Raw genomic sequence first — 11,937 nt, 5'->3', positions numbered from 1 at the left:
AAGCATCAGTTTTAACTGGTATCATAAAAATCTCATGGACACAAATATTTGGTAAAAAGTAGTGTACAGAGAATGAAAGGTTATTTCACTCCAAAAAAAAAAAAAGAAAAACATTAAGATAATTCAGAATTTGAAAATGTTTATTCCAGCAAATGATCTGTGAGCTCACTCTGAATTGGCCTCCATTCTGGAGTAGCCCCAAATAGATAGGTTTGTTTCACCTTACAGAAGACATGATTCTGAAAAGCTGGATATTAAGTCATTTAAAATCCACAAGGGGAACTGGTTAATCAAAGAAACCACACAGTGGATATATTCCCATGAAATCAAAATCTTTTAATAATATGATCATTTACCCTCAATTTCTTTATTATATTTTTATTAATACCAAAACAAACAAACAAAAAAGTTTACATACAGAGTTTTTGTAAAGTGGCATACTGGTAATTGATATAATGATGCTACTTACTAACATTTTGGATTGAAGTATCATAAAAATCTCATGAACATAACAAATATTTGGTAAAAAGTAGTGTAGCAGCCTTTTTTAACAACTGAGAGAGGGTTCCTATGTTTCCTGCACTCCACTTTAATGCTGCTATGGTACTCACATTTGTACCTCAGGATTTCTCTAGTGCGGCCCCACCCATTTTCCTGACATATGCACTCAGTCACCAGATCTCATTGGTAGCCTGTGGACAATGACTACCTCAGAAGGACCAAACCCAGAAGCCTCCAGCTGAGGAAACCTACTCTCAGACCACCCTGGACTGCCCCTTCTCCTGACCACCCCGCCAGGCCTGGACAGCCCGTTTTCAGGCCCTGTCCTGAGGCTGGCTCATGCCTGGGTATCTGCCCCATCCCGCTTTCCCACCTTTCAGAGGCCCCAGAATGGGGCCCACACCTTGTCTGTCTGACATTAACAGGTATTGGTCCTCAAACACACAGAAGCACAATCCTAGCCTTGGCTTCTGCTTTATTTTGGTATTTCTACTTTTGATACATTATTTTGTATTACTTTGTAAAATCTAACCACTGGATCCAGTCCAATGCTATGGAGTGTTTGCTCCGAGACTGAGCATTTTCCAAGGGTCCCCTCAGCAGTCAGCAGGCTCTGCTTTATCCCAGTGACATTTCCCAGGAAGCTTCAGGTGTGCGTGGGCACCTTCTCCAACTACAAGACCGCAGAGTGGGTCTCCTGGAGGTTCTCCTCAAGCTTCAGTCCCAGATTGTCGATTCCAATGCTGGTGACTGGTGGCACGTTGCTCTCGACCGGCTCTGCCGTACGCATCGGGGTGGAGCAGTACAGAATAAACCCCACCATGATGATAGTGAAGGACAGGATATAGAGTCCCGAAAACTAGGAGGCGAGAACAACTGTGGGTTACACATCTCTGTACCTGCCTTTTGCCAACTGTGCTTCTAGAGTTACCTTCTCATAACCTTTTTTCTGAAAGTTGCCTAAGGAGACACTACCACCCAAAACCCAATCCTGTGTGTATCCTGGTGAACGCCTGGGCTCTGACAATGTCACCTGGCACATCAGCCTACTGGCTCCTTGCATCTCTAAGAAATGGAACTTTTGCCTTTTTCTGTGATAATCTAGCTGCACCCCACCTTGCACCTAGCCCCACTTAATGAAGAGAATAAGAGGTCAGCAGGGTTACCATGAGAGAGCCCAACTCAGGCCCATGGCACAGGTTACAATATTGGTATGAAACAGGGACACAAGACCAAGGAAAAAATGTCAGCGTACATATGTGATAACTTGTCAATAATCCCTCATACATGCTATTCCAATCAAGTTCATTTCATTCCAATTTAATAGATTATCTTGTCTCTGTAGGCAAGTGTTACATAGTTTTATGAAAGTGAATCAGGCTCTCCTATTAAATGTTCACTGTTACCTGTGGGAAAATCTATATAACTTAATTTAAAACATGTCTTATTTGGTTTGGTGGTTTTAGAAGGAAAAAAATGTCCCTTTTACAAAGACAGGTGATTAAATTGAGGCACTTTATTAGAAGGGAGAGACTCAGAGAGTGAGGTGAGTATCCTGATTAGAGACTCTTACCTTTTTTCTTTTTTTTTAAATTCTACCCTTTGCATCTGGATCTATACAGGAAGTTTCTGTGGCTACTCTGTTTAATAGGTGTTTACTCAAGATCAATTCCAAAGGAAGCAGAGTCTGACACAGATGAGTGTAGAAATTTTTAAACCTATTTTTCAACTGCTTGTTTCAAAAAAGCAGAGCCAAAGTTATTTTAGATACTATAATTTTAAAAATTGGTGATATATTGGACTTATAACGATTCTGTCTTTAAAAATTGCTTTTAAAATGCTAGGTACCTTCTTTATGCTCTGATTAGTTTTCTACCTCTGTTATTTACTCTGAATAAAGATCACAGCAGACCTCCTTTTTGCTCTATACATCTTGAAATGACCTTTGACCAAAAGCAATAAATCTGACATAAGTTAAGAGAGTAAACTGCTAGATATGCAGGGACAAGGAAACATAAAGCAAAAGAACTAGAAAAGAATTTATAGTTTGTATGCTCCCATTTTAAGAATGATGGTTTAAAGTCATATGAACAAAAAATGACACAGAGAAGGGCTTTTTCGTATTAAAGTTGGAGCAGTTAAAAAGCAAATACTTACATTAAGGGAGTTTATAATCGTTTGGTAGTGAAAAGTGTACTTTTGCCTTGAAGTTTTTATTTCTTAACACTTACTTCCTCTTTGGACATTATTTTACTTATGAGGGGAAAGTAAAAGTTAAACTACTAAAGCTAATTAGTATTTTTGGTTAAAAAAAAAAAAAAAAACACAGGTGAACGGGGCCATATGTAATTACACTGCTGAGCTCTGGGGCTTTCTTTGAGTACGGTACCTATCAACTGGCCTTGAACTGCAGAGTGGAAACACTGTCATACCCTAGCAGTGGCCATGTGAAATGCAAGCACAGCATCACAGAACAACTAACTTTTAAGGCTGACTTTGTAGCTCTTGGCAATTGTGTTCTCACTGGGGAAAAAAAACAAAACCAAAATCTAGCCCCGTCAGGATCACGTCTCTGATTCACTTTGACATTTTTTACTTTTTAATGATGCTACTAAAAAGCTAAAAACACTCCTTCAGTCTTAGAACAAGAATACCTTAACCGGCAATTTTGTAATCGCTGGTTCCTGTCACATGTAACCTTGCAAGTCAAAATGGTTTACACACCTTTTGCAGAATTTACACACCTTAAGCAGAAATTTCTGAGAGCCCATTAAACTAAGCATTGTGAGTGCACAGCCAATTCCTGGGAGTAGTGTAAATCAGTGCCAAAGATGTCTGCCTGGATGCAAAATTTCACAAAGACAAAGAAATGTAGTTGCTGTCCCCTCTGAAAACTAAAGTTATCAAGTAACAGCCAACATCCTAACATTCTATTGGTTCAAATGACTGTGGGGAAAAAGAGCAAGCAAGTCAACAAGCATTTACTGAAGGTATACTAAGGAAAGACGGATTTCTAAGGCAGCAGTTCTCGAAATGTGGTACAAAGACCCTTGAGGGTACCCAAGACCTTTCAGGAAGTCTGTAAGGTCAAAAATTTTATAATAACAATACTAAGATGCTATGTGCCTTTTTCACTTCCATTCTCTTACTAGTTCAAAATGGAATGTTCCGGAGGCTACCTGACATGTGATAGCACAAGGCAGAATGAAGAACCAGATGTGAGAATCCAGCTGTTTTCCATTAAGCCATACATTAAAGAATAATTCCATAACTATGTGTATGATAATACAACTATCTCTTTCCCTTCCAGCAGGTACTGCAGACTTTTTATCCGTATAATAGATAGGGTTTTGCAATATATAAGTGTATCATTGTCAAATCAACACATTGTACATCTTAAACTTACACCACGTTGTACGCCAATTATATCTCCGTAAAGCTTAGGGGGAGAAAAGGAAAGCTCATGATGCCTTGTCGAGCTTAGATGTTTTCTCAAAGTCAACAGCAGCTCTGGGATTCCTTATCACCGGGCAACATGCATTAGCATTTCCAAGCACTAGTGTTGGTGGACCATACCAAAGAGGAAATCCACTGCATCTCGCCATTTAGAAAAACCCTAGAAGAGCAATTCTCATTTGGGCCTATTTTCTAATTCAGAAGCAGTAACAAAAGGAGTGAGTACTGTCCAATGAAATTCTTGCCAAACGGATGAGAAGGTTTTATTTTGGGATCTAAAATCTTGAAGAAACCTGCTACTTCTTTTGGACTAAGCAAGGGTTCTTATTTGAACATGATTTCTATGTGCTTACCTTATAGCCAAAGAGAAACAGTCCAAAGAAAAGGCTGTAGAGGTCAGCTGTCAGGATGCCCAGGTTGACAGAAGTAGCACTAGTAACTTTAATTACCAATGGCATGAAGCTGTACAGGCAAAACATACAGAGGGCAAATGCCACAAACAGCAGGACTGTAAAAAAAAAAAAAAGGAATATCTATTATTTTAGGACGAAATCAGAAGGCAAAGGTGCTTAAGGCATGGCTGCTACATAAAATATCCTGATCCTTTAACATATTATCTACAAAGCCCCTTATTAACATCAGCATTGAAAATGAGACATACAAAACTCTTAGAAAAAAATGATGTGATGTAGGTAACAGGGTGTTGGATAGTCAAGCAGACAGCTGCTTCACAAGAAGTCTGAGGACTCAAGATACAAGTCTAATTGAGAGCTAGTGTGACCAAGGTCAGTCTTGTTCAGAATTCCTAGTAAAGAAAGGCTATTGGGGAAGGTAAAGATTAAGGATTAACTTCTATGGAGGCTCATTTACAAGTTCTCAGAGAAAACTCAATCTAAGCCACTACAGCTATCTGTGCATTACTCTGATTTTGCAAAAATGCTTAAGTATTATTGAAATGATGTATTTATTTCTTGATGTGTGTTTTGTCAGTTAGAGGAAAGGATATTGGCTAAAAATAATTCTAATTTATGTACATACCAATTTTCCAGTCCCAGTGAATGCTAGCAATATCCTTGTATTCTACAAGCAATCTAAGATTAAAACAAGAGGTCACAGAGAGAGCCACATATTAATTTTCAATATTTTATAAGCATTTGTTTCTACACTTGAGATAAGGTGAGGAATTATGTTGACTTTGAGTTTTTCTTAAAGTATAAAATTATCTTTTTAATAAAAATTCCAAAGATTAAAACCAAAGGAATCCATAAACATATGTCCAATTCCCTTAAATACATTCTTCAGTAGTTGTCATCTACAGGAGGAAAACATGACATTATGTTTTCCCTTTGAATAGAAGTTAATATTTTTTGGAAATAATTGAAAAAGAAAGCCTTTACTGGTAATGCCTCTACCTCATGTACAAGAAAACGAGGCATAATTCCTGACATTTCGAAAATTCTTTTTTAATATAAATTTACCAAGTTACTGATTTCAAATGTGAATTTGGGCCGATAAACAATGAATATTAGTAGTTAGAAAGTAATCATTTTTTATATATTTGCTTATTTTGTTTTTAAGGAAAAGTTTAGACTTACAGCTGTATGCCGCTGATAATTGTTCCAAATAATCCCACCATTCCTAAAAACTCTTGTCTGCTCAGCTTCTTCACGATGTATTCTTCACATACATTAGAAATGGCATAGAGGGAAGCCCCAAGAAGGACCAAGATGTCACCAATGAGTATATCATTACCTACGGGAAGACAAGCCACAAAAAGGAATACATTGTCAATAGGGAAACCTCTCTAGCTTACTTCAAGGGGTTTATCTGGCTCGAGTTCATTTAAGGTTAGGAATTTAAGGCAGGAGAAACCTGATTTCTAGAAGTTTAAAGACTCTATAGCTTCTCACTATTTGGCATAATTCTGCTGTGATTTTTCATATTTTGACTCCTCAAGAGACTAACAGACTGGAAGATGGTCATATATGCCATAATGTAAGGCCTCAGAAAATCATTCTGTGACATGAGAAATTAATGGAATATATCAAAGGGAATTGAAAACTATAGGCAAGAAAGCTAGGTAAGCAAGGTAATTTCTCTCTTAAATCAGATATTGAAGTCACCTGCAAATTGGGTGAATTCATTGACCCTATCAAAATTTGATATATCAATTATCTAAATTTTGATCTAAAGGATATCAAAGTGTTTTCATCTACAGAGCAACTGAAAAAGAGGTCAATCAGCCAGGGGACACAAAATCTGTTTGATTAAAACAAAAAATAAAACAAATAACAACAAAAAAACACACAATCTATAGTGGGTTTTCCAGTAATCAATCTAAATGTATGGGCCAAAAGAAAATTATTGCAAATCTATAAAGAAACATCTTTCATGAAACAAAACAAAACAAAACTTATGACAAATAGGAACAAGAACTATGGGCAAGTAGGAACATAAAGAGTGCTTTATGGAAGTGGTTACAATACCAGAAGCAAGTAAATCTGAAAATAAAATTGAAAAGATGGTTAACAAGGTCATGTATTCTGCCTTTTAACTATGTCTTTGAAAAATAAAAGTGAAAACCTAAGCAAAACTTTTTTTCTATGACTGAACCAGAAACAAGTAACAGTCTTACCTGAATTGTCTTCCCTCCCTGCTAATATGTCTGCACCAACCATAGTTCCTACACCCAACAAACAGACAGCCACAGCAATGAAGTGGATCACTCTGTATCTTGCATAAAGAATAAACCACGAGAGAGCCATCAACACAGGAATCCCAAAGCAATCCAAAAGCTGCATGGAAGGAGAAACAAACAGCTTAAATATCTCTCATTTGCTAAAACCTGCTAATTGTGTAATAATAGAAGTTAGCATTTATTGAGCATTTATTTTGCCAGCCCTGTACTAAATGCTTTACCTGGATTAACTCATTTAATCCTCACAGCAATCCTATGAGACTGGAACTGCAAACCCCATTTTACACATGAGGAAAACAAAGGCACAGTGAGGTTAAATGAGTTACCCAAAGTCACATCGTTAAAAGTGAGAGAGACAATTGCTGAACCCAGGAATTCTGCCCAAGGGCCAGTGCAATTTACCTCTACACTCCACCCTCTGTTTATCCCTAAATGCAAAAGGCAAACTACTTTCCTTCCTGCATGTACCCATTCATTCAGTGAACAAATATTTAAGCACTTGGCATGTGGGAGACACTGAGGAGCTGGAATATAGAGGAGGTAAGAGAGACACAAGCCCTGCCCTCAGGAGCGTATGAAAGGCTAGCCGGACATAGAATAAACAATCACACAACTAGATATTTAACTGGAATCGGGCTAAGAGCTACAGAAGAATACTGGTTATTATGAGAAAGCAAGCAGACACCATCTCCTGACGAAGTGTCATCCAACCCCACCCACTGTGTGAGACAGACACTTGCTCATAGCCAATGCTCTTGCCCGTCTTCATCATATGCTCCTCCATCACCTATTGATCCTGGGTCCAGAAAATACTTGCCATACTCCCAGTACTGCCAGTCTGAAAGGCAGGGGGATTAAGGGTGCTGAAACTATAGCAAATCCAAAATCATTTGTAAGATAAAAGAAAAACAGAGATTTCATTCATTCAATTTGTCACAAATTTCATAAAGTGCATTCAAGGATAAAATATATTCCTTATACTAATAATACTCCTGAATCTGCTGTTTGATTGCTCACCCTCTTCTTTTTTAAACCGTGTTCCTGATTCTCTCTGTATCTGTTTAATCTTGGACAAGGCAAGCCCCCAAATCTCCAGCAGCCTGTCTGATACTATCCACAGTTGTTTACCGACTGCCTTTCACTGCAATGTCATTACTAGAGTCCCACACACGGAGTGCAGGAATGGGCACCTTGCCTTGTTATTTATTCCAGCTGCAGAACTCTAATCTCCTAAGTGCTTTATCAAGCCTGCCTGAATAACAAAGCATTAAACAATGCAAATGATAATAGCCTGTCCCGGAAGACGCAAGCAGGATCCAGCAATAATGACTTAACAAAGTCTAAACTATATTCCTTCAATAAAAAACGTGGAAAGACTCCCTGTCCTCAAATTGTGTCTTAAAATGAAATTAAATTTGCTCTCTTTTTTAACGATTTTTGGTGGGCAATGAATGGCCATATGAGAGCTGCCTATATCATGGTAAGAGTTCCAGAGACCCTGACCAGCTGTGTGATCTCCGGCCAGTGACCCTCTGAGTCAAAATATGAAATAAAGAGATCAGACCAAATGATCTCACAAGTCCCTTCCAACTCTAAAATTCTACAACTTCTTATCTGACATCTATCACATTCAGTCATTTATCTATATTGATTCTCCTTCAAAATGTATTCGTATCGTGTTTCCCCAAAAATAAGACCTCGCCGGACTATCAGCTCTAATGCATCTTTTGGAGCAAAAATTAACATATATAAGACGCAGTCTTATTTTAACATAAGACCAGGTTTTACACAGCACAGCACAGCACAGCACAGCACAGCATAGCATAACACTGGGTCTTATATTAATTTTTGCTCCAAAAGACACATTAGAGCTGATTGGCTAGGTCTTATTTTCGGGGAAACACGGTAGTGACAGACGTCTTTGATGGTTTGAGTCCCAAGAGTCTCCCTATTTAATTTAATCTTTAAAAATTATTGTTGGGGACGGCCCGGTGGCTCAGGCTGTTGGAGCCCCATGCTCCTAACTCCGAAAGCTGCCGGTTCGATTCCCACATGGGCCAGTGTGCTCTCGACCACAAGGTTGCCGGTTCGACTCCCGCAAGGAATGGTGGGCTGTGCCCCCTGCAACTAGCAACGGTAACTGGACCTGGAGCTGAGCTGCGCCCTCCACAACTAAGACTGAAAGGACAACAACTTGAAGCTGAACGGCACCCTCCACAACTAAGATTGAAAGGACAACTTGACTTAGAAAAAAGGCCTGGAAATACACACTGTTCCCCAATAAAATCCTGTTTCCCTTCCCCAATAAAATCTTTAAAAAAAAAAAAAATTATTGTTGGAGGTTTGCAAGTAAAGTAGATATTCAAGGCAGGTTAGACATCTTGGGTAGAAATGGTAGTCAAAGGCAAAACTTACATCACTGTTCCTTTATTAGGTTTCTTTTTGCGGACTCAAAGAAAAATGTTCCCATAAAGCATTACTTTTCAACTCAGTGGAGTTGAGGAAAGCTGATTCAGTCGTTTTAATGTTAGCCAGCTATGGGATATATCATAACACTGACTCACCTTTTCTAACAACAAAATGTTTTATAAGTGGAGGTGAAAGTGAGATAGACTCCATTGCCAGGTTTAGACTTCACAGTTGAGTGAATAACCTTTTATGCATTGCTTTTCTTACTATATAAAATAGAGATGTTCTTATTTAATCTGCAAATTTTAGGAATGTAGAAAAATTTTCTGTAGCACAAAGGTACTTCACATGCCATGTTTGAGCAACACATAAAACAGAACTCTTGTCAACATCACAGCATCAATTGTCAACTAAATATGCTTATTTTGGTAGAAACTGTTCTAATTTGCTATAGCATTTGCAGTTTGGGAACTGATTAACTTGTATATATTTTCACTAATTCCAGGAAACCTTACTCATTAGCACATATGCTCCACTGGAAAACAGCACCCAGCTGTGTTTAGGTTTTCTTCAAGTGAACAGATTTTCAATAAAATTGGCTTAACACATATGAATTCAGATTCTTCTCTTAAAGCTGTAAAATCCATAATGGTCAGAGGGCTCCCTCTTACCTGGACACTGGTTAGAGTCGTGTATTGGTACGCTCTGACAATCAGGTAATTAGCTTCCACGTCTGCTAGTCCCAGCAGGATGTACTTCCACCATTTTCTTTTCAAGATATAGAAAAGGTTATCACTGCCTGGTTGAAAGAAATCTGGGTTAGTATATGTTACTTGAAAATGATGCGATGCATGTTAATGTAGGGTTTACTGTGTATTTTGGATGTGGCTCCTCTTGATTTCCATTACTCATAACCCAAATTCCTCTGCAACAGTTCAGCAGAGTCAGTTAGATTTTTCTAGTATGAGACCCAAGCTAATAATAATACTCACTTGAGTTGTTGGAAGGCTTCAATGAGTTAATGATCAATCTAAATGAGTTAATAAGCAGTTAAGATGCCTGGCACAAAAATGTGTGTCAGAAGCTAGTTTTTCCCATTTTTATGTAGCTAGTGAGAAATAATCATTTTATTATTCTAAAATAACTTAGCCAGCCAGTGATAAAGATGTTAATTCCTTGCCAATTCCTTGTCTTTCTTTTTCTCACAACATAGATGGGATCTACATGTAATTGATGCTCCATTTAGTGTTCTCCACTTAGCTGGAAATATGCATTTTGGAGAATGAGGTTCTTGACTTTGTTTTTAATATCGTCTCTTAATTTATCAACCACAGGGGGTAAAAAATAAAACCTAACTTGTAATGACAGTTACACTTTTTCTTTTTTTTTTGACAACTTCTACTGTTACAGTTTGGTGCTACTTATTTTAATCAACAATTTCAGAGTATGTGAAAATCTCTAATCACTACTTTCACAGAATTCAGAGGTGTCACACTTTTCTAATAGCTTTTATAAAAACAGCAATAGCTTCCTGTTTTTATTTTTGCCTCATGTTTTATTTTTTTTAATGTCTAGAAGCCAAAAATTTTTATGAAGATAATTTATTGACAAGGTTAAGTCCCACATTTGACATACCTGATTGAAATGCCAACATCACTGTATAAATTAGAAACAGCAAGCAATAGTTGATAAAGCTCTGAAGCATGGGGGTGTTCACTTTGTATTTTTCTGCCAAATACTGGCTGGTGATGGCGGTTCCACATATACACAAGGACAACATCTGACCCAGGGCAATTGTTTTCAAAATATTCCTAGAAAATAAAGAAGGAAATCAGAATAATTTGCAAGTAATCTATACCTTTGGCACAAATGCACAACACACACTATATTTAGTGCTCAACAAAAAGCGACATACTAATTATTCCAGGTAGTTCTTTATTTCATTGCATTGCTTACTTCATATGCACAATGTCATGCAGAGTCTCAGCTCCCGCTCCCCACACAAGAACGCAGGACATGGTGAGGCCAAAAAGGAACACCCACGGAGCCATAGGTAGGGGAGTCATACCACTACATTCTCGCTGGCGGCTGGGTTGGAGACACAGGAAGCAGGAGCCACATGATGCACAATCTGCCGTCCGCTTCTCTGCCAACCAACCAACCAACCAACCAACCAACCAACCAACCAACCAATCAACCCCTTACTAACTGCAATCCGTGTGCTAACTGCAATCCACCGCTTGCCAGCCACCATCCACTACTAGGGTAGCCACGGCAGTTATATTAGTGGCCAATGGCTCACTGGTTACAGCTGACGGCCAACTAGCCACAGCTGATGGCCATTTACTACCCGAGTGAGCACCTTTCCACGTGAAGCCGAGAGCCTGGAAACTGCACTCCTGGCTCTGTCCCCACACACAAAAATTAAAGTGTTGGATTTCGGGAGACTACATTTTAATTTTCTTGTACATTTCTGATTTCCCCTCATTACAATTTCATTGACCGTCCATTGAGAGATCATTGATTACTTAACTATGTCATGTACTATTTGAAGTGAATGTGTTTTGTGTGTGTGTATGTGTGGTTTTTAAAAACTCAAATTTAACTCTAGTTTTAAAGTCTTCCTATTCATTAAGTGTTTAACATGTTCTCATCCTTGCATTCTCCCAGAGTCCTGATTTCTTCAACTAAAAGCAGTGGTTTTCAGAGTTACCTGCATGTCAGAATCACAGAGCTTTTAAAAATGCCAACATCAGGTTGCACCAGGGACCAATGACACCATCATCTCTGGGGGCAGGTTACCAGGCCTCTGTGATGTTGAGAATTCCCAGGTGATTCCAATGTGCAGCAAAGCTTGTGAATCAGTGCTCTAG

At 38.4% G+C, this 11,937-nt stretch overlaps 1 protein-coding gene across 1 annotated transcript in view; it reads right to left on the bottom strand.

Annotated features, from left to right (window-relative positions):
* Nucleotides 1–315: 315 nt before the first annotated feature.
* The window catches only part of SLC35F2 (solute carrier family 35 member F2), a 44,690-nt gene continuing 33,068 nt past the window's right edge, over nucleotides 316–11,937 (bottom strand). Inside the window, exons 2-8 of the mRNA XM_019718714.2 lie at nucleotides 10,700–10,875; nucleotides 9,736–9,863; nucleotides 6,593–6,752; nucleotides 5,553–5,709; nucleotides 4,996–5,048; nucleotides 4,311–4,465; nucleotides 316–1,360 (exon numbers count right to left, since the gene is read on the bottom strand). Of these exons, the coding sequence (XP_019574273.2) occupies nucleotides 1,175–1,360; nucleotides 4,311–4,465; nucleotides 4,996–5,048; nucleotides 5,553–5,709; nucleotides 6,593–6,752; nucleotides 9,736–9,863; nucleotides 10,700–10,875 (1,015 nt within the window). The 3' untranslated portion in view covers nucleotides 316–1,174. The remainder of the gene's footprint in view (nucleotides 1,361–4,310; nucleotides 4,466–4,995; nucleotides 5,049–5,552; nucleotides 5,710–6,592; nucleotides 6,753–9,735; nucleotides 9,864–10,699; nucleotides 10,876–11,937) is intronic.

This window comes from Rhinolophus sinicus, linkage group LG06 (assembly GCF_036562045.2).
Source record: "Rhinolophus sinicus isolate RSC01 linkage group LG06, ASM3656204v1, whole genome shotgun sequence".
Lineage (NCBI taxonomy): Eukaryota > Metazoa > Chordata > Mammalia > Chiroptera > Rhinolophidae > Rhinolophus > Rhinolophus sinicus.
Note: the sequence above shows the minus strand (reverse complement) of the source record. Positions and strands in the feature narration are given on the sequence as shown.